This window comes from Trachurus japonicus, chromosome 6 (genome assembly GCF_045865225.1).
Source record: "Trachurus japonicus isolate A0001 chromosome 6, Traja_1.0".
In the NCBI taxonomy this organism is placed as follows: Eukaryota; Metazoa; Chordata; class Actinopteri; order Carangiformes; family Carangidae; genus Trachurus; species Trachurus japonicus.
In genome coordinates this window covers 16,251,675-16,271,350 of record NC_140912.1, presented here as the reverse complement: position 1 = coordinate 16,271,350, position 19,676 = coordinate 16,251,675, and the positions used below count along the sequence as shown (strand labels likewise).

The window sequence follows — 19,676 nt, the reverse complement described above, 5'->3', positions numbered from 1 at the left end:
TGCAGACACAAACTCTCACTCACACACACACACACACACACACACACTTGAACTTGCCCACGCCATACTGTAAAATACACCATGCTTTCCATGCCCTCAGGTGTATGCCAGAGGTTGTTGTTTTCACTGTAATATATAGTTAGCCCTTCCACCAATTTACCCTGTCAGTGCTAATGGGGCAATTAACCACTGCGATGCCCCCCAGGCAGAAAGAGAGCCAAAAGCTCCCCAACTCCGAACTTGTCTTTATGACATTTATATGACAAAATGTGGGGGAAGCTGGGGACCCATCTGACACCTTGGAGGGTCCTTAATGTCTCACCCTCCCTTGCCCCCGCCCTTTTCTGCCCCAGGGTATGGCACTGAGGAGGAAGCGCAATACATCATGGACTGGAGCAGCTCAGGCCCTCGAAAGAAAACTTTGTCATGCATCCAAACATTCAGTGGGGCAACACTGACTTTTCACGGCGGGTCCATTTCTTTGTGGTTATGATTGTGAACTGGCCTCACACACACACACGTACACAGATGCACACATACACACACACACACACACACACACACACACACACACACACACACACACAAACACAAACACACTTCAAGCCAGCACACTCCAATTTGACCTCTCCCTTCATTTAAGCCGTTTTGGTGTCTGTAAGTCCCTCTATCTTTGTCTCCGCTCACATTCCCCCCTGTCCTTCTTATGTCCCAAAGGAGGCAATAACCTCCCTAGCAAGTGCTTCCCCTTGAGCCGTTGTCATAGTAACTTGTGGGCTGGTCGACATGACAACCCCACCATGGTCCAGAGATAGATGATAGGCCAGAAATGGGGAGGGAGAAGGCACATGGGGGATTTGCACGCCCTTTAATTTGGTTTGCCTGATTCTGATTCAAAATATTATGTTTTTTCCATCTCTCTGAGGGAGAGGCGCGGGCGCCATCAACCTGCTTTACATTTACTCAGGTATTTGCCGTCTGCAAACCCCGTCAGCATCCGAGCATCTCCACGTAACTGCTACCTGCCTTGTTTTTTGTCACCTGGACGCACATCTCAGTATTCTCATCCATGTTTAATAATTCTATCTGTTAAGATATTTTTCGTAATAGAAAAAATACAATTTAATCAAATCAAATAAATCTATGTTTCTATATAGGCTATCTGTATGAGCTTTATAGGCAGTGATTATTTTTCTACAAATGTAAATATAAATGGTTAATCCAGAGAGTGTTATCCCACGTTGATCTTTTTGGCACTCTTTCCAGATTCCTCTATTTATTGTTGCCTCCCAGCCCACTGGGAGGAAAGCTTAGGAGCAAAAAAGATACTAAATCCTCCGGCCTTCCCAAGACTCCACTTTCTAAATACGAAGAAAACACTGTCAGTTAAATGTTAAAGCTAAATTGCAAGTCACGCCATCAGACTGGTAAAGCCACTCAAAATTACTTGATAGTTAATGTAGTAGATCTGCATAAATAAGTTGCACTTATTTATGTCGTCTTCCATTTATTACCACCGTCCGTTTTTCAAAATGAGCCAGTGGGATGTTTCCCGTCAGAATGATGAATCCCAACCAGCTCCAGGGTTGCGGCCCCTCGGCTGACCCTGATCCCTGACCTCTGTGTGGAGGGGAGCTAGCAAAAAGAGATATTTCCGAAGGATCAATAATTATGATCATTAATCGGGACAACTGAATGCATATTATATTTCAAATTTATAAAAATATATTATGTATCCGATACATTGCGTAAAAATATGTGCATATATTCAGTTGAGTTGAGAACATGAATGCGAAAAAAAAAATATATAGCTACACAAAATTGTGATTATAAATAAGATGAAAACATTTCATCCTGGGTTAAATTTGTGAAGAATTCCCCAGTTTTAAATCTTGTTTGCCTGAAACTACAATGGTACAGGTTTGAATTGAAATAGATATGTTTGCTGAAATCCAGTCTAATAAACAAAGGAAATACTGCATGATAGATTGATGACACCTCTTTGAATTGCAGTTGCAATCGCAATTGCGTTCGCTTATACATTATTTGTCCACAAGATTCAGATTTTAATCATTTTACTTTTACCCAGCAATAGAAAAAGACTTTGAGGTTTAAGGATATTTACTAGGCCTATTGGTGTGTGTCTATCAGGAATAGGTGAGTTGGCCTATAATCTCCATGACATGTTACAGACCACAGTGAGTGTAGAATCCAAATTCAGCTCAGTAACTGCAGTCCAAACAAAGCAAAGCTGAAAAACTGATCTTTTAACTTAAAGATGGTACCATGTTCTGCACCACACAGTTTGGTTTCTAGTTGTCAATATTTTTCCTGATTGTGCTCATGATTTAGCAACATTTCTTCTCTGATTTCATATTTTCATTTTCTGTTGGATATGTTTGATGTGATGATGATTTTTTTTTTGTTTCCTCTGCCTTTGACAGATGAATTTCCCCTTGGGGATCAATAAAGTGTATCGTCTCATTTCATCTCATCTCATCTCATCACTCCAGCTAGCTATGGCCTCCTGCAGGAGAACATTAATAACATTAATGCTAGATGTAGATGAGTGTGCCCACAGGTAGCCAATATCTAGATCCAGTCATTACAGACAGACAGACAGACAGACAGACAGACAGACAGACACAGATAGATAGACAGACAGACATAGATAGATAGATAGATAGATAGATAGATAGATAGATAGATAGATAGATAGATAGATAGATAGATAGATAGATAGATAGATAGATAGATAGATAGATATGAAATGGGGTGACGGTTCAGCATGTCTCTAAAACTGAACAACAGCGCCCCTTAATGGTCAGGATTTGTAACTGGAAGCAGCTGGGAAGCAAAAACATTGCAGGCGTCCTCTCGGCCACCATACAGTCGCGGAAGTTGTCCAAAACGTTATAGGGTTACGGATTATGTTTGTTTTTTCTTGGTTATATTTGGCGAAAGCGATTTTTTAATTGCTATTGTGTCCTTCTTTCACTCCAGGACTTTGAACATGGAAGATGAATGGGAAGAGGAGGTATGAAATGATAAAACTGCTGGAGAACAGCGTCAATGTAGCTTCACGAAGCTACCACGCTAGTTACAATTACAGGCACTAAACTAAAAGACGTATAATTTCAGCACTTGGTGTTGTAATCATATTTCCTCTCCTGTGCACCTTAAATCTTTGGGGGAAAAAAAAAAATTAAACCAAAATGAAAAAGTTATTTCTTAGAGAATGCAGTCATTGTGTACAACGTTGTAATAAAATAAACACATGTGTACTTGGTGTTTAGGAGCAGCTTGTTGTGGTGGAGCTCTCAGGAATCATCAACAACGACTTTCTATCTAAAAGTCGGGGCACATGTAAGATACTGGTGAGTGACAATAGAGGGAGCCTGACCACTACGTGTCACCATTGTGCATTTACGTGTCTGTTACGTCTTCCACTGCAAATTTCACAGTTTTTTTGTTTTTTTTCATTTGTGTTCCTTGTGTTAAAGGATATTGACAGTGAAAAGCCCATGATGCAGATTGGACAGTACGTTTTTTCAGGAGAATATGAAGGTAAGACTGGAAATAAAATCAACATAACTAACATTTTGTTTTGTAGGAGAATTATAATTAAATAATAGAGCCTGCATTAACTCACAAACTTTTACTTTCTCTCCTTCCCTGATGAAAGATGCTATGGGAACTTGTGTCCTGTTTGAGGAAGGGCCACAGAAAGGTGAGGACCTGGCCCATATGTTTTGATTGTGTGTTTCAGTGAGTTTGTCTGTTTTTAAAGTGCTTCCTTTTGACATACAGGAAAAGCAGGAAGCAACCCAGAGCTCAAGTACATGTGCCACACTGCCAAAAAGCTGATGATGCAGCGAATCTTCCTCACTGAGAAAAAAGAGGGCGAAACTAGCACAGGTCAGCCAGAACAGCTGAACTCAACACAACACAGTCTGTTTAATGATCACTTTCCTGTATTTTATGTTGCCCATGTTCTGTGACAAACACTTTTATATATTGCTGCTTTTTTTAGGACCACAATGAAACAACCTTTCTTGTTAAAAGCTGAATGTGGCCTTTTTTGTGTTGTTGTCCCAACAGGAAGGGGCGATGGTGATGTACAGGACATGACCTGTCAGTCCAGTCAAGAAGAACATGACAACCAACACGGAAGTGAAGAAGAAGAAGAAGAAGAGGCGGACAAATCAGATTTGGATGACTCAGCAGTGGATTGAGAGGTGGAGGTCTACTTAATTATGACCCTGCTACACACATGCAGAGACACCAGCATTTGTGAGGTTGTATAGGGCTGTTCGTGAGTTACAAGGAAAGCTGTGATAACTGTAAATCTTGTACAACATATTACACTCATTTTCCAGAAACATATACAGTGGCTCATTTTCACTCAGCCTTGTAATTCAGACAATTTTACATTTAACATAGAGCTTGATCAGGGAACGTGGGAGGGGAGACAGGCTTTTGCAATTCAACATATAAATCTATTCCCTTCAAAGCCACATAGTAGGTAGAGGTCTTGGGACGAGATCTTACTGAACTGTGGTGTGGCTTCGTTTGGATGGTGAAGAAGTGAGCCTCTCTGATGTCAACAAATAAACTAACAGAGGGAAATGAACAACTCGGCCTACTTAACACAACTGATCAATTAACTGATCAGTCAACAATAGAAAACTTATCTGCAGCTGTTCTATTAATTGAGTCATTTTGCAAGCGATGGCATAAAAATGTGTTTCTAGGTTTTCAAATGTGAGAGTTTGTTTATTTTACTTATATTTTTCTACTCTTGTTTTGACAAAAAGATATTTTGTGACATCATTTTGAGCTGTTGGAAATTGTATTAGTGCTGATATTAGGCACTATTTTGGATGTTGGTCGTAGATTAATAAATAACGAAAATAATCTTAAATTGCAGCCCTACACTGCCTGGACAATGACGCATTTGTTTTGTGAATTATTTATATTTCCAGTCATTCTTTATATGTTTTACACATTGCATATGATTTGGTTTAATAAATAACATTGCTGTTGTATTTCACGGTGTTTGTCCTTACACATTTTCGTGATAGTCTTGTGAGCAACTTGCTCGTCTCAGAGTCACTGTGGTGTCAGTTTTATGAATGAACGAGGTTTTGTTGACTTTGAGGACGTGGCGGTTCTCGGCCAATCCAATCACCGATGTTCTCTTGAAGTGGACCAATCAACGAGCGACATGGCACTCGCCTTCTCGGGGCCTGATTGGTCGGTTGGTGTTTTAGCACAGGAAGTGTATGGGTGTGTTTCCGAGGGGAGGGTCTAAAGCCGAAACGACGAACTTCCCTGAAGACACCGGTGAGTTGTCCTGCGAAATTTTTACCTTAAAACGCAAAAAGCGGCTTGAATATAACTGTCATATAGTTAATATTTACAAAGAAGAAACAGGAACGATGAAGTAGTTGTCTGTCTGTCTTTACTGGACGCTTAAAACAGAAGATGAAACTAACGGTACGCTAGGTTAGCCAGTCTGTAGTCTCTAACCTTGGTTTTGGATGGAAACCGTGGCATTTGGGAATAACTTTCTCAAAGTATCGCCACTCTCTCATAATACAAAGACGCTGGAAAGATTTAAGGCGTCGACAGCTGCATAAGAGAGCAGACAGACGGTGTGATTTCACAGTAAAGCAGCCCAGGTAGCGGTGAACCTATTTTGACAAGAGAAAGATAGTCAAATGGTACAGGATGATAATAACTTGAATGCTGCACTGATGTTTCACTAACAGCAGCATCCCAGTGTGTAGATAATTTGTTGCTGGCAGGTGATATCTAGATATATTCTTTTTACAAACAGTTTGTTTCATTAGTTCAGCCCAGATTTGTTTGAAAGAATTAGTCGAAGATTTACCTTTTTTATTTAACCTTTTTTCTCCATTTGTGAGTTTATAAGCGTAGCAAAAGGTTTAACGTTACTAATTCAATCTGATACAATAGACCTGCAACGAATAACATCAACAGGTTTCGGTTTGTAGGCAATATTTCCACTTCGAGGAAGCAATTTGTAGTGCTTTGCATAAGATTAGAGTTTGTTTTATTAAGTGTAGACTAAATGTCCAAAACATTTCTAATTAAAACAGCCCAGTGAAACAGAACCAGTCGAGATTATTGGTACCAATACCAATGATCAAACAGTTCATCATGTCTCTAAAATAGCCCAATTTAACCTGAACATTATGAATGAGGAATGTTTTTGCAGGGCTGTTATACAAGACTGTACTAGTTTCAATTTGTCTCAGATAAACTCATCACTGGTTGTACTTTATATTATACACTAGTATATGGATGATTTTAGAAAACAAAAGATACCGGTCCGGTAGTTGTGTGTGAATGACGAATGTTAAAGTTCTGAGAAGGGCTGATGCTGGTGCTGATGAAATATGTGGGTTGTCAACTGCTACTAAGTAACAGAAGTGAAATAAATGAAGGGATTGCATCAGCTGGAGCAGATTAGCCTCACAATTCCCCCATAGCTGGAGCAGTTGCTTGCACTCTGAGTCATTGCCCCTATTCAAAAGCTGTAAATAGTGTCTAACACAAGCTGTCTACTGAATTGAAAAATGCAAGATATGTGAGGGCATGCACACAAGTTTTTTTGTTTACCAGAATGTGCTGTATTTGTATTTGTAATAACCAACACTGTACTTCTTGTCCAGACGGTGTTTGCACATACGTAGGATGGAGTTGCGGCCGCTCATTATGTGTTTTGCGCTCTGTGTGGTTTACGCCACCAGCAAACCCACAGAGAAGAAGGACCGTGTTCACCACGATGATCCCCTCAGTAACCGAGAGCACGATGACGCGGAAAGCTTTGACTATGACCATGAAGCTTTTCTGGGACAGGAGGAGGCCAAGACCTTCGACCAGCTCACACCAGAGGAGAGCAAGGAGCGACTCGGGTAATTTTTTTGCATGATTGACAGCCACTGTGGTAATAACATTTCTAGTTTCACCTGACAGGGGAGTACATCGCACCTGTGACACACATACAGACAAGTAATTACGACCTAAATGTTTGAAATTTCTCTGCAGCATGTTGGTCGAACGTATCGATGAAGATAAGGATGGCTATGTGACAGTTGAGGAGATGAAGAGGTGGATCAAACACGCTCAAAAGAGATGGATCTACGATGACGTGGATCGACAGTGGAAGAGTCACGACCTCAACGGTGATGAAGTGGTGTCCTGGGAGGAGTACAAGAACGCCACATATGGATACATTCTCGGTATGAGTGCAGACATATTTTATTTCATTCCTTTGGATCTATCCCTGTTGCATGGCATGCATACAGTATACAGACACAAATGAGCTTTTCTACAGGTGTATTCACACACACACAATACAAAGTTGTAACCTCTTTCTTCCAGACGACCCTGATCCCGATGATGGCTTCAGCTACAGGCAGATGATGGCTCGCGATGAGAGGAGATTCAAAATGGCTGACGAAGACAATGACATGAAGGCCAACAAGGAGGAGTTCACAGCTTTTCTTCACCCTGAGGAGTACGACCACATGAAAGACATTGTAGTGCTGGTGAGTCACAAACACACACGCACACACACAGGTGTTAAATGATGACAATACATTTTCTTCTCACTGTCCGGTGTTCTTTCTTTTCTATAGGAAACAATGGAAGACATTGACAAGAATGGAGATGGTTTAATTGATCTGGATGAGTATATAGGTGAGTTGTCATAGTCTAGCTTCTTAAGAGCATCATTAGTTCAAGAACACAAAGTTTAATGTCCAAGAACAACTGAGCATTGGTAAAAGTTTGAGAAACTGTTGTAACATGTTGTATAGCTGTTGTGTAATGTGTTACACCACCTCAAACATTCATCTACAAAGAATCATTGTAACATCATCAGCACGCTCTCTTACTCAGCCGGTCCCTATGTATTTTTTCTACTCTAGGTGACATGTACAACCAGGAGGGAGACACTACAGAACCAGAGTGGGTGAAGACGGAGAGGGAGCAGTTCACCGAGTTTAGGGACAAAAACAAAGATGGGAAGATGGACAAGGAGGAGACCAGAGACTGGATCCTCCCCAATGACTACGACCATGCTGAGGCTGAGGCCAAACATCTGGTCTACGAGTCAGACACAGACAAGGTATGTACAGATGAAGTTTCAAATGATTTTGAAAGAAATGCATACTTCTCATGAATTTGACTTCCTGTTGCAGTCATGGAAAGTGGAAGGAAGTGAGGTTGCTTAAAGCAGATAAGAGTGGCATATCTGGGCAACCACTGTGCTTTATCATTGCACATAATATGTCTGTGTCGCATCGACAGTTGCTTCACAATAAAAGCCAGCCAGCGGCATCATTTTATCTTCCTGCATTCTAAAGCTTCAAGTTTAGCAGGAAGGGTTTTTAGCCGGAAAATATTAGAATTAATCTCACTTAAGTTTTGGGCTTTTTTCTGACACTTTTAAGACGCATAGAAAATAGGAGCTGACTTAATTAAAGGGCTAACAAAGTGTTACAATTGCAAGACATTCAGGCTTTCATCTGTCATACTTCAGACCTTAACATGCTCTCCCTGCAACAGGATGGCCGTCTGACGAAGGGAGAGATTGTGGACAAGTACGACCTGTTCGTGGGCAGCCAGGCCACTGACTTTGGAGAGGCCCTGACTCGACATGACGAGTTCTAACATCCTCCTGCCTCCAAAGACTTTGTGTTCATCTTGCGTATCCCAGCTCAGTCCTCTGTCAGCAGATGGAGTATGTCAAAACGAGATGAGCGCGTCTAATCCAACGCCACGGACAATAATTTATTTGATTTCTTGAATGTGCCCCACTGTACACACACTAAAAATTTTAAGGAATGTGTACATGCTTGGCCAGTGTGTCCTCATGCTCAGCTGTGTGTAAGATTGGGATATAAATCGCCAGCCTTTGTTCTGCTTCCCCTCCTATTATCCATGTCTTTGTCCAGGTCAGGCGAAAAGACAAACGGCGTTAGATGACCCTTTTTTTGTTGGGATGTTTTTTTTATTATATAGCCATGTTTTTGTTACACAACCTCGACAGAACAAATTTAGACTTAAAGTATACACTTTTTTTGCCATAGCAATTCTTTTTGCAATGCACTGGACTGTGAAGAGTAAAGCTGTCTTCTAGCCATTAGAATTTGTCTTAATCCTCTGTCTAATCATGTTATCAGCCCCAAATCAAAAATACTAGTTGCTGATTCACTTGAACTTTGTTTTCTTGTCATTATTGATTATTTACTTACTTGTGTAGTATGAGACGTTTGGGACAAGGAGTACATATTACATTTCAATGACAATGAAGACTATTTGGACTAGTGCAATACAGTGTCAACAGTGGGACCATGCTGTGTTTGCTAAATTGGTCCCCAAAGCATCCATGTCCACACAAGCTGTGGGTCCTGTGTAAGGACTAGCTGTGCTGTGTGTTGGTTGAAGGAATCGATATGAATTTAGAAATAAGATTAGAAATGGATGCTTTGTCCTCTAAGCTGCCTCCTTTCTTCTTCTTCATCACCTCATCTGTGTGTTTTGTGTGTGAATCTGTGTGTACACAGTATTTTCTATACGAGTGGCGTCTTCTGTTGTTTTGAGTTTTGTTTGATTCAGCTAAACTATTAACTCGTTTGTCTCCCAAGCAGATCTTTGTCCTTTTTTGTAAGCAGTTTGGAAAAAAACACACTTTTCCTTCATAAGTATGTTTCTTATGCTTGTATTATCACTACCACCATTTATAACCACTGTTGATATTTTTATGCTATACTGTATGTATATGACAATGTTTTTTTACAGGCTCACTGCAGCAACAAGCCTTTCACTAGTGACTTTACTGTAAATACGTTGTTGGTCTGCAAACATGAGCACTCTAACAAGCAGGTCCATTTTTTGTGATTGAGAACAATGTCTCAATAAAAAAAACAAAAAGGAGCTATATTTGATGTGTTGTGTTTAACTAAACACGCTATTTGTGGGGGGTTCTAGCTGCTATTAAGTGAAATAGTGTTTAGCATACCCTGTAGCCAAGCTATTAGCTGTTTCTGTGGAGAGTGAGACGTGCATTAAAAATACACTTTCTCAGCTAGCAGGATTTTTACTGGATGTGTTTTTCCCATTTCCGCCTCTTTAGGAAATGTCCTGTTTCCTTCAGACCATCGTTATGGTGTCACATTTTTCCCCTCGTCATTGCCCTCAGGAGAGTACCATGTTTCCTTATTCTCCTGAATAAATCAAACATTAACAATATGAATCTACAGACATTCAAATGGTCTATTTTCAAGGCATGACCCAAATACATGCAGTATCAAGCTACTAAACTTTTTTTTTTTAAATCAATTTGCATCTTGACATGTGTGTCAGACATGTTTTTTTCCCCCATATACTCATATAAAGTTTATTGTTCAACCTTTTTTCTTTTATTTAAGTATTTTTTGGGCGGCTTTTTTTTGCCTTTAATGTACAGGACAGTTGAGAGAGAGACAGGAAATGGGAGGCAGAGAGGGGGGGTTGACACACAGGACAGGGCCGCTCGACGCAGAATTCGAACCGGGGCCGCTTGCAGTGAGGACTATAGCCTCAAGACATGGGGCGGGTGCTCTACCAACTGAGCTAAACATGTTCAACCATTTTAATCACACACTTAATCATCTATAAAACCCATCTGCATATTAAAAAATTTCAAACATCTAACCTTAACCTTCTGTGCTTAAATGCAAATGTAAATGGTACATTGAGGTCATGTAACTAAAGGCACACACGGGAAGCATACCCGCGAGCATGACTTTCACAGAAAATCCTGCTTAAAGAAGAAATATTTTAGAGATCTTGTGAAGTTACTTTTGGCTTTACACTGACTGCAGCCGCACTGAGCACTAGCATGCAAGGTTATAAACACCTCTTCTTTTAGCAATCTGACTATTCTTATGAATTCTGCCGTATAGTTTTGGGGCTGAAATATTTAAACCCTGTGACCTTCTGAATTGTATTCCTAAACCTAATCATCCCAATTTTACCTAAAACCTAAAACCAACCTGTGGTTTAGCAGGTCAATCACAGCACAATTTCACCTTGAATAACTTCTCATGGCTCACTGTTTCAGTGGAACAACTTTACTCATGTTCAAAGAAAAAACTGAGGCAGCTTGTAGAATAGGCATAATAAAACAATGAACGCTGCAGTACACTATGTTAAAGTTCTGAACATAGTACTCAGCTACACTGAGCACTAGTACTGCAGCTATTGAAAAGGGTAATTCTACACAAAACCACACGGGGTGCAAAAGAGCTGTTGGGCGATTCTCTGTGAGTTTAAAATTTGGTCAATCATTCCATACTCTGCCGATGTCATAAGGTGTTTTAATGGAATCAGCAACCCACTGTGACATCACTGATTGGAATGTGTGGTCGGAAAATTTTGATTCTAATTCCTAAGATGGAGCATTCTGTGATTTCCAGTGGATTTACCCTTTAAGATAATACAGTTTAATTATTCGTAAACAACCAATGCAAATATATTTTGATTCATGAAATGTTTGTTAGCTACTGTTACAGTGGGTGAATTAGCTGTATTGTTGAAAAAGCTATCAATTTATACATAACAATTGATGTTTTTTTAATCAATTCTTGTGCATTCAAGGTCACTCATCCCTGCTTGCTATGAATACAACATTGTAGAATTCATCAATGTTAACATGTGTTGTCAGGTGTTATCAGGTAAATGCTTTCAGACAGTACAGTGTAGGCCTGTGCTGCTGTGTATCTCGTGTATAGCATTCTTTCTTGCTGAATGACGAGTGGACACGTCATCCATCTTTACCTTTACCACCCTCCGTACCCTGTCATCCAACCTTACTTGGAAAACGTGATGAAAATTGGATTACAACGAGCCAGCACTCTGAGCAACTCTTCTTCGTCTGACGCTAACTCATCACTGTCGTCGGCCAGAATACCTTTATCATCCTCATCCCCCTCTTTGCGGCCATCCTGGGTGTTTCCTGAGTTCACTGAGGGCCTTCTGTCTTTAGATGGACTACCGGCATCTGCTGGCTGTTGTGACTGGCCCACTGGGACCAGTGATGTGCAGGGTTGGTCCACGTCTGTGCTTAGAGTCATAGATGTTCTCTCTGGTGAGACGGGAGGTGTATTAAGTGGGGATGTATCTATATGTACAAGCTCGGCTTTTACAGCCGGATGCTCTGGGCTGGCTGAGGGGGTACTCGCCTCCTTGGAGAGGGGTGAGGACTGTGGGGGGGACTGTGGGGGGGAATGTGGGGGTGTCTTCACACGAGGTTTGCAGAAGGGTTTGTCTATTTCTGCTGAAGCAATTCGGGCGTGACTGAATGGAGCACTGGATTGAGAGGAGGGGCTGGTGGTAAGGTAAACAGGGTCATCATAGTTTGTTTGCGTAGATTGTGAATCCGGGCAGGTCAAAGGAGGAGTGGTAGCACCATCATCAGTATCAGGATTAGGGCTGGTGTTAGGTAGTGTCTCAGTTGAGTCCAGAGGTGGTGCGTCAAGTTCTTCTTCGGGAGTTGCAGCATCTTCAGCCGTATGTGTCAGGCTTTCATCCACTGTGGCTGCAGGGTGAAAGGTGGGTGGACTGGAGGAGCTTTTGGTTGGTGTGGAAACATTGTTACTGAAGACCACGGGGCTGCACACACTTTCAGCGGGGACGTAGCTGGCGTCGGTTGCAGCAGTTGCTTTGGGTGGAACGGGTCCTTGGAAGGGGGGGGCGTCTTGGTGGGTGTAAAGACCAGGTTTTTCAGGTATACTGAAGGAAGGATTGTAGGTTCCATATTCTTCAGTGTTGAAGGGTACTTCGTCCATGTGCGCCATGGCACTGCGATGACTCATCTGAGGAGTGACCACAATCATTGAGACAGTATTTAGAACAAGACCATAAACAATCTTTTTGAATGAGGGTGGTGCTTTCTGTAACAATGCTAACATGCTGATGTAGAGCATGTGTAGTGTTAGTAGTGTCTTTATGGTGTTAGCATGCTGATACTTGCTAATTAGTTAGTGAATGTCATAAGTCTTTCAGACATTTCATCATAACCAAAGTATTGGACTGATTACATTTTTGATCCAATGATGTCATCCTCTATCTATCCATTGGTTGTCCAAATTTCATTCAAAGGCTACAAATGGTGGCTCGGGACAAAGAATAATCAAAGTGGTAATCATGAATTTATGTACAGTCTATTTGTCCCAGTCTGTCTCGCTGAGGTTAAGAAGTGAAATCTCTTAACTGTTTTGTGGTACTACAGATAAAACCAGTGAAATAAGTAGGATCCATAAAATTTGATGGAAATTCATCTTATACGTGATAACATATTTCAGTCTGAACCAAAGTGGAGAAGCAGCTGTAACAACCAAAATGCAGATAAGACAATATAACCTTGAGGGACAATGCATCAGTCAAATACTCCATATCTGAGTGATTTAATTACTGGATGAATGTGTTACTTTCCAGATTTATTTAGATATAACAGCTCGCCTTATTAGTCACCTGTGACTATTCTGCACTAAGTGTTGAGACAATTAATGGTTTATAAAGTAGTAGTGTATAAAGCAATAACACAGTAAATCAGGGCAAAGGTGAAGCAGAGCTACAAGAGAAAATAAACAACTCACCAGTTGGAACCACCGTAAGCTCTGTGGGAATAGAGTTGAAATTATTACAGGATTTATTTATATTAAGATCTTGCTACAGTAAATATGAACTGAGATCGGAGTCATAAATGATCTTACCACATTGGGGTGTTTGCCCTGGGCCACGCAGCCTCTCTGAAGTGGGTCCCTCTTTCCCTTGCGTTTCTTCTTCAGCCACATCATGATTGACAAGGCACATCCAAGCACTGTCACGATTATCACGCTCAGGAACAACGCTTTGCCCACAGTACAGCTTATGAGGCGTTCATCTCCCAGCGGACTGAGAGGGACTGCAGTGTACACAGACAGACACAGAGATTTATATACAGAGCCTGAAGCCTCTTCAGCATAGTGAATGTGTGCATCTAATTGCATGTCCTTACTTGACTGTCCTTCAGTTAACACCTCAACCACCACAGTAGTAAAGGTGGCATCACCAGACTCCTGGTCTATAGCTGTTACCTGCAAAATACTTTGACTGTTAATCACATTATCTTGTAGCTCTATATGTATTTAATAATCATGAGATAAATCGGTGAAAAACAATGAGGTTATCAAATATATGTGATGTGGTGGTAGATATATTTTTCAGTAAAATATTGTTTTAGTGATGTTCATAAAAATACAGGCATGTAGCAACCAAAAACGTAATAACGGCCAACAGAGTAATTTGAACTTTTTTTACTGACCAACTTTAGTTACATTGTGAATGCTTGGCACTACGACTGTTCTTTCCCGGAAAAAAGAGCAAATTTATTTTCAATCTTCCAGTTCTAATTATGAAAAAAACAGCCAATCTTTATCAATGGGTTTCTTACTGTTTAATTATATTCCAGTTAACTCTGCCCTGTATGTCAAAAAGACAGTGTATTATTTCTTCTAGGATGTTCTATGTTTTGCTCTCATTCGTCCGATCAACCTTGAGCTTGTTATCTAAATTTTGATGCATTATGGGACATTAATCTAAACACTTACACTAAATTTAATGAAAAAAGAATTCCACATTTAAGCTACCATGAAACAAAATGTCCTTTTCAATTAAAAGCAACATTTAATGCTTGGCATGAGGCTCACCTCTAGAATGTGTTTCTGTGTTGGTTTGAGTTGATCAGTCCTGGCGATCAGAAGTCCCTCACGTGTGAATTGGTAGACGTCTGTGTAATTGCTTGTAGGACTCAAGATGAAGGAGATCTTAGGGTTAAAACCCTGTCCAATTGTGGAGAAAAGGAGGTGATGAGTGACACAAAGCTAAACAAATCTGCAACTTTGATCGTTTGCATTGTATTGTATGGCAGCACATACATGGTTAAAATCTTGGTCGTGCACATGTAACATCAGTGCTCTGCTGCCATAGGTGTTGACCAGAGAGGCAGGGCTTTTTCCAGCAATAACAAAGCCTTGATATTCAGCCTTGTCAAACTGTGGAGGAAAGTGATTCACTGCCAGGACTTGGACCAACACTGTAGCCACCGAGTACTTCCTGGGGTCATCATCCTGATGTGCCTGGGTGAGAGACACAGAGGGAGGAAGGGTAATGGTAGTGGGAGTAAGAAAGAAAAAATTGTCTCCTTTAAACCTTCTATTCACACATCTTACCATGACTTGAAGATTGAGCACTGGAGTTGTGAGTCTGTCTTTCACTGCCCGAGTCAGCTTCACCTCCCCTGTCTCTCTATCCATCAGGAAACGGCCCTCGTCATCTCCTAGCATGAATACAAATGTACAGTTGTAAACATGGCAACGTAGAGCGCATTTGAAATTACAACTCACATTTGTGTGCATTGTACCTGAAAGAATGGCATAACTGAGTGAAGAGCTGAGTCCTTTGTCTCCATCCACTGCATGAATGGGACCAGGAGAGAAGTCCAACACAATGTCCTGCAGCATGGCACACATTTGGCACTCTTTTAATGAAACACTCAAAGCACTGCACCTTACTGCAAACATGGCAATAAGCAATACTTGAAACTTATAATGCAATTGTGCAGAAATTATATGGAAAACAGAACCAAGGACATGTATTAAAATCCTACAGTTTGCAACACTGGTTGTGTGACCGAGGGAGGGTTTAGCCACTCACCTCTTCCCCCTCTGTGATGTTGACTGTGTACACGGGGCTGGTGCAGATGCGACTGGTCTCATCCTGGAGAAGCAGTGTGCAGGGCAGGAACTGTGGGTACTGGTCATCACCATCCAGGAGGGTGATGGTGATGTTGGTGCTGGTGTTGAAGTGCTCAGCAGTGCTCATTTCCTAAGATATGACGAATCAAGTTTTCTTTAGAGGATATTACACTGGTCAAGCAGAGAGAGGATGCATGAACTGACACGGGATTCAATTTATGTGGTAATAATCATCAGGAGCATTAGAGAATCAAATCATGATTAGGGTGTATGATAAAAATGTGGGTTTAATGGAATGAACTACTTCAATGTGTGTAGCATACCGAGGCGTAGATGGTGACAGTGAGCACAGTTTTGGTCTCATAATCGAAAGGTTTGGACAGGATCACCTCGCCACTGTTTGGGAGAACAACCTTGAAGTACTCGGCATCAGGCTGCAGCACACACAACAACAACATAAACAGTAATGCAGTGACTGAATGTACAGTACGTGATCTTTCTTGTTTAGCGTGTAAGAAGTAAAGGAGAAAAACTCACTGATGTCTGGTCAATGGAGTAAATGATCTTGTCCTGATCTGCATCCGTGGCCTGGACAGTGAAGACCACAGTATTCACTGGAATCAGCTGGAAAACACACAGTCAGGCAGGCAGGAAGTGCCTTAGACAGTTAGTGGTGATACTTCAACCTTGCATGTTTATGTGTTGTTTATGTTGCACACGTGTTCTTGGAATTGTCCTACCTCACTGATTATAAGAGAGTGGACCGTGTTTTCTGCAAACACAGGTGAGTTATCATTCTCATTAACAATCTCCACCACGATTCTGTAGACACTCTACAATAGCAGCAAAAAAGATCACATAAAAGGTTTGAATGTGGGGTTACACATTGACAAATAATGAGCAATATAGGATGGGATAGTGTACCTGAAGTGTGTCCTCCATATAGCATGACAAATCAGCCATTAGGACAGGACCCTGGGCCTGAGAGACACGAAGTGGTAGTTGTAAACACATACTTGAAACTGGGTCAACAGACATTGGCACACAAAAACTCTATTACTTAATTATTAAGACACATGAAACTGAAACATTTTCAAACTATTTTCAAAAAGTAAACCAAAGTTTTGTGACCCTTATGAACGTAAAGTAAATGCAATGTTAAATTTATTTCACTATTATCAACCATGCCATAATTCATGCAGACCACAAACTATATAGAGCACATAACACATTGTATGTATTTCTTGCTCTTTGCATACAACATAAAAAAATACACATCCCAATTATTTTAAACTGCATTGAGAAGAAGGCAGCATTTCTGGAGGGAGGCGACCCCACACTTAAGTGAGGTACTCATTGTAATGAACATGAACATGTTTTGGACATGTGATTAGTTGAAACTTTGTGGCTGGTCTGAATGTTTTTGGTCCACAAATAGTTTCAATTTAAAGATAGAGTGGCAGAAGTATACTGAGAGAGAGAGAGAGAGAGAGAGAGAGAGAGAGACTGCTAATCTGGTTGCAGCTGCCATGATGTAAGACAGCTGGCTGGGAAGAGGATGACGGTAAGAGAGATTGTGTTTGGTCCAAGAAGGAGGTTATGAGGTTCAATCTCTGATTGTTTGTTCTAAAGTTAGACAGGAATTCCAACTTCCTCATTACAGCCCCACACTATGACATGTGTTCCTACAGGCTCAAAGAAATGAGGTTGCACATATAAAGTGCATAACCCTTCAATTATATTCCTGGCCCCAACACTCAGATCAGCGTGTTTCCAGGGATGTATCCTGAGAGATTACCTCTCGGTCCAGAACCTTGTCAGCTGATGTGTTCAGACGGATGTGACTTTCATCCAAAAAGAACCAATCAGCATCCTTTCCATCCAGGACCCATTGTACCTCCTCCTCTGTGGTGTTGGCCATGAGCTCTGCAACAACTTCTCCTGAAGGGCTGTTTTCTCTGACTGTGGCAAATACATCGTTACCGTCCAAACATCCACCCCACCCCGACATTCCTGTGTAAACACACAAACACATATGCTTAGAAAGACGTTCATTCATGGCTGAGGGTCCAACTCGAATAGGAATCCATGTAAATAAGTTCTACCTGTGGCTGTGTGCAGACATTGGAGGACCAGCAGCGAGCAGACTAGAGCCTTGGCCTGACACAAAGTCCATTTCAGTTCAGTAAAGGCCATTCCCTGGCTCGGTCAGGCCTCAGGAACTAGTTCTGTCTGTGTGAAGAAAGTGGAAAAGAGAAAAGAGTGTTAACTACCCTTTCATCTTCTACAGTATAAATGAACAGGCTGGATTGAGCTCTACTCTGTGCCTTCATGGCAACATGTCTTAAGAATCATCATTAAGATAAGACCCCCTCCTAATGTACAAATACACCTCTAATTCCCTCTAATCCCTTGTACCTGGGGTTCTGCCTTGCTTTCCCAGGTCTGACAGAGCAGACCAGTTGATTAGTAGCCAACTGTCATTCCTCTCCATGTTTCTCTGACTTGGTTTCTCTTTTTACCTTTATACCTGTCAAGCTCTGCAGACACCTGCTAATCTGGTTTGATTTACTTAGTGTAGACCCTCCGATTTACACACTTCCTGTTGCTGTGGCTTTCCATAGGTTGAATCTGTTGAGAAACCTGACCTATTTCTTGACTACAAAAACTTTTATACATGCCTATCATGCTTTTCTGAGCCTCTGGCTGCACTGATGTGTCTGTTTATCTATGGATTTGAATGTAACAGGTGTGACACGGCCAGACCTACTAAGCAATAACTCAATAATTCTCATATGAGGTAAATAAACAACATGTTTTTCATGTTACTGACTCAACTGAATGAGTGTTGTCATCAGTATGAATGCATAGACCAGTACAGTTGTTCAGTTGACTGACCTGTTGTTGTCAAATCCTCTGCAGCACGTCCATCAGTCTCCATATCCTCCTGACCTGTGATGGAAGCAGCATCCCTGATTCAGAAAAACAAAAATCCCCCGAAAAAAATAATTAAAAAAGGACTCAAAAAGCCAAACTGAAGCTCCTACAATCAAACAACAAGTGACAACAACAAATAACACCGGCTTCACACACACACACGCTAATGCAAACAATGACCCCCCCTCCCCATACACATTAAAAAGCAGTCAGCAGCTTATGGGGTGTATCCTGGGATAAACGTCAGCTCAGAGGCTAAAGCCTGAGGGTGGGGCTTTCACCTGGTCAGGGACAGAGACTGAGCCAATCAGATTAGAGAAGGCAAGAACCTGACTGGTGAGGTCAGAGACCGGGGTCACAAGTGAATTTAAGAGATTTGTCTGGTACAAAGACACCTGACCTTCATATACATTTTGTCATGCAAGCGGAGCTCAACAGTCAGCGTCCAGTCTGCTCTTGTTCAAGCTACAGCTGCTGCCTCACAGAGCATGAACAGAAGTGTTTGGTAAATAACATTTTGGCAGCTTGTATCATACTTTAAATACACTACATTTCAGGGTACCGTATGGGTTCGAACTTGTTAAAAGACTCTGAGCATGTGCTTTGGCTACACAGCTTGCGCCTGTTGGATTTGCTCAATTAGCAATGTGTGACAACTAATGGAGCCTGACATGGGATTAGCTATCAAACATCGGCTGTTCACCTTCTGAAGATTAACCCACATCCTTTTACACTCTTGTCCCAGCATGCACAGGCACCTACACATGCACACAAGGACACACTTAGAGGAGTGTGTGTACACATATCTTCAGGGCTCCTGTGATGAAAGGAATTGTCTGGCTCCATGAGAAATGTTTTTGTTAGTGCAGACATGTGAGTGGGTCCATTGTCAGAGAAGAGCCGAAAGGGGAGAATAGGGGAGTT

At 41.3% G+C, this 19,676-nt stretch overlaps 3 protein-coding genes across 5 annotated transcripts in view; 2 read left to right on the top strand and 1 right to left on the bottom strand.

Moving 5' to 3' along the window:
• The first annotated feature begins 2,851 nt into the window (after positions 1-2,851).
• Positions 2,852-4,474, top strand: gtf3c6 (general transcription factor IIIC, polypeptide 6, alpha). 2 transcript variants are annotated; one of them, XM_085780595.1, is made up of 6 exons: positions 2,852-3,037; positions 3,297-3,377; positions 3,504-3,567; positions 3,686-3,730; positions 3,811-3,918; positions 4,102-4,474. In XM_085780595.1, exons 1-6 carry the CDS (start codon positions 3,014-3,016, stop codon positions 4,233-4,235), a joined length of 456 nt encoding a protein of 151 aa, XP_085636721.1. In that variant the 5' UTR covers positions 2,852-3,013; the 3' UTR covers positions 4,236-4,474. The 2 variants fall into 2 exon arrangements, with proteins under 2 accessions (XP_085636721.1, XP_085636722.1); XM_085780596.1 differs by having other exon boundaries at positions 3,811-3,974; positions 4,102-4,412.
• An 839-nt stretch (positions 4,475-5,313) lies between these two features.
• Positions 5,314-9,969, top strand: calub (calumenin b). The gene is made up of 7 exons (XM_085779362.1): positions 5,314-5,346; positions 6,702-6,944; positions 7,078-7,271; positions 7,414-7,580; positions 7,671-7,731; positions 7,962-8,161; positions 8,602-9,969. Exons 2-7 carry the CDS (start codon positions 6,724-6,726, stop codon positions 8,704-8,706), a joined length of 948 nt encoding a protein of 315 aa, XP_085635488.1. The 5' UTR covers positions 5,314-5,346; positions 6,702-6,723; the 3' UTR covers positions 8,707-9,969.
• A 1,784-nt stretch (positions 9,970-11,753) lies between these two features.
• The window catches only part of LOC146985913 (uncharacterized), an 11,208-nt gene continuing 3,285 nt past the window's right edge, over positions 11,754-19,676 (bottom strand). The window contains exons 2-17 of one of the 2 annotated variants that reach the window (XM_085779356.1): positions 18,714-18,767; positions 17,921-18,047; positions 17,614-17,828; positions 16,740-16,796; positions 16,556-16,648; positions 16,353-16,439; positions 16,139-16,249; positions 15,775-15,945; positions 15,482-15,572; positions 15,291-15,397; positions 14,997-15,197; positions 14,769-14,900; positions 14,078-14,156; positions 13,794-13,984; positions 13,677-13,697; positions 11,754-12,893 (exon numbers count right to left, since the gene is read on the bottom strand). In XM_085779356.1, coding sequence (XP_085635482.1) covers positions 11,889-12,893; positions 13,677-13,697; positions 13,794-13,984; positions 14,078-14,156; positions 14,769-14,900; positions 14,997-15,197; positions 15,291-15,397; positions 15,482-15,572; positions 15,775-15,945; positions 16,139-16,249; positions 16,353-16,439; positions 16,556-16,648; positions 16,740-16,796; positions 17,614-17,828; positions 17,921-18,011 — 2,652 coding nt within the window. In that variant the 5' untranslated portion in view covers positions 18,012-18,047; positions 18,714-18,767 and the 3' untranslated portion in view covers positions 11,754-11,888. Of the gene's footprint in view, positions 12,894-13,676; positions 13,698-13,793; positions 13,985-14,077; positions 14,157-14,768; positions 14,901-14,996; positions 15,198-15,290; positions 15,398-15,481; positions 15,573-15,774; positions 15,946-16,138; positions 16,250-16,352; positions 16,440-16,555; positions 16,649-16,739; positions 16,797-17,613; positions 17,829-17,920; positions 18,048-18,713; positions 18,788-19,676 lie in introns of both variants that reach the window. The other variant, XM_085779357.1, reaches the window with a different exon arrangement.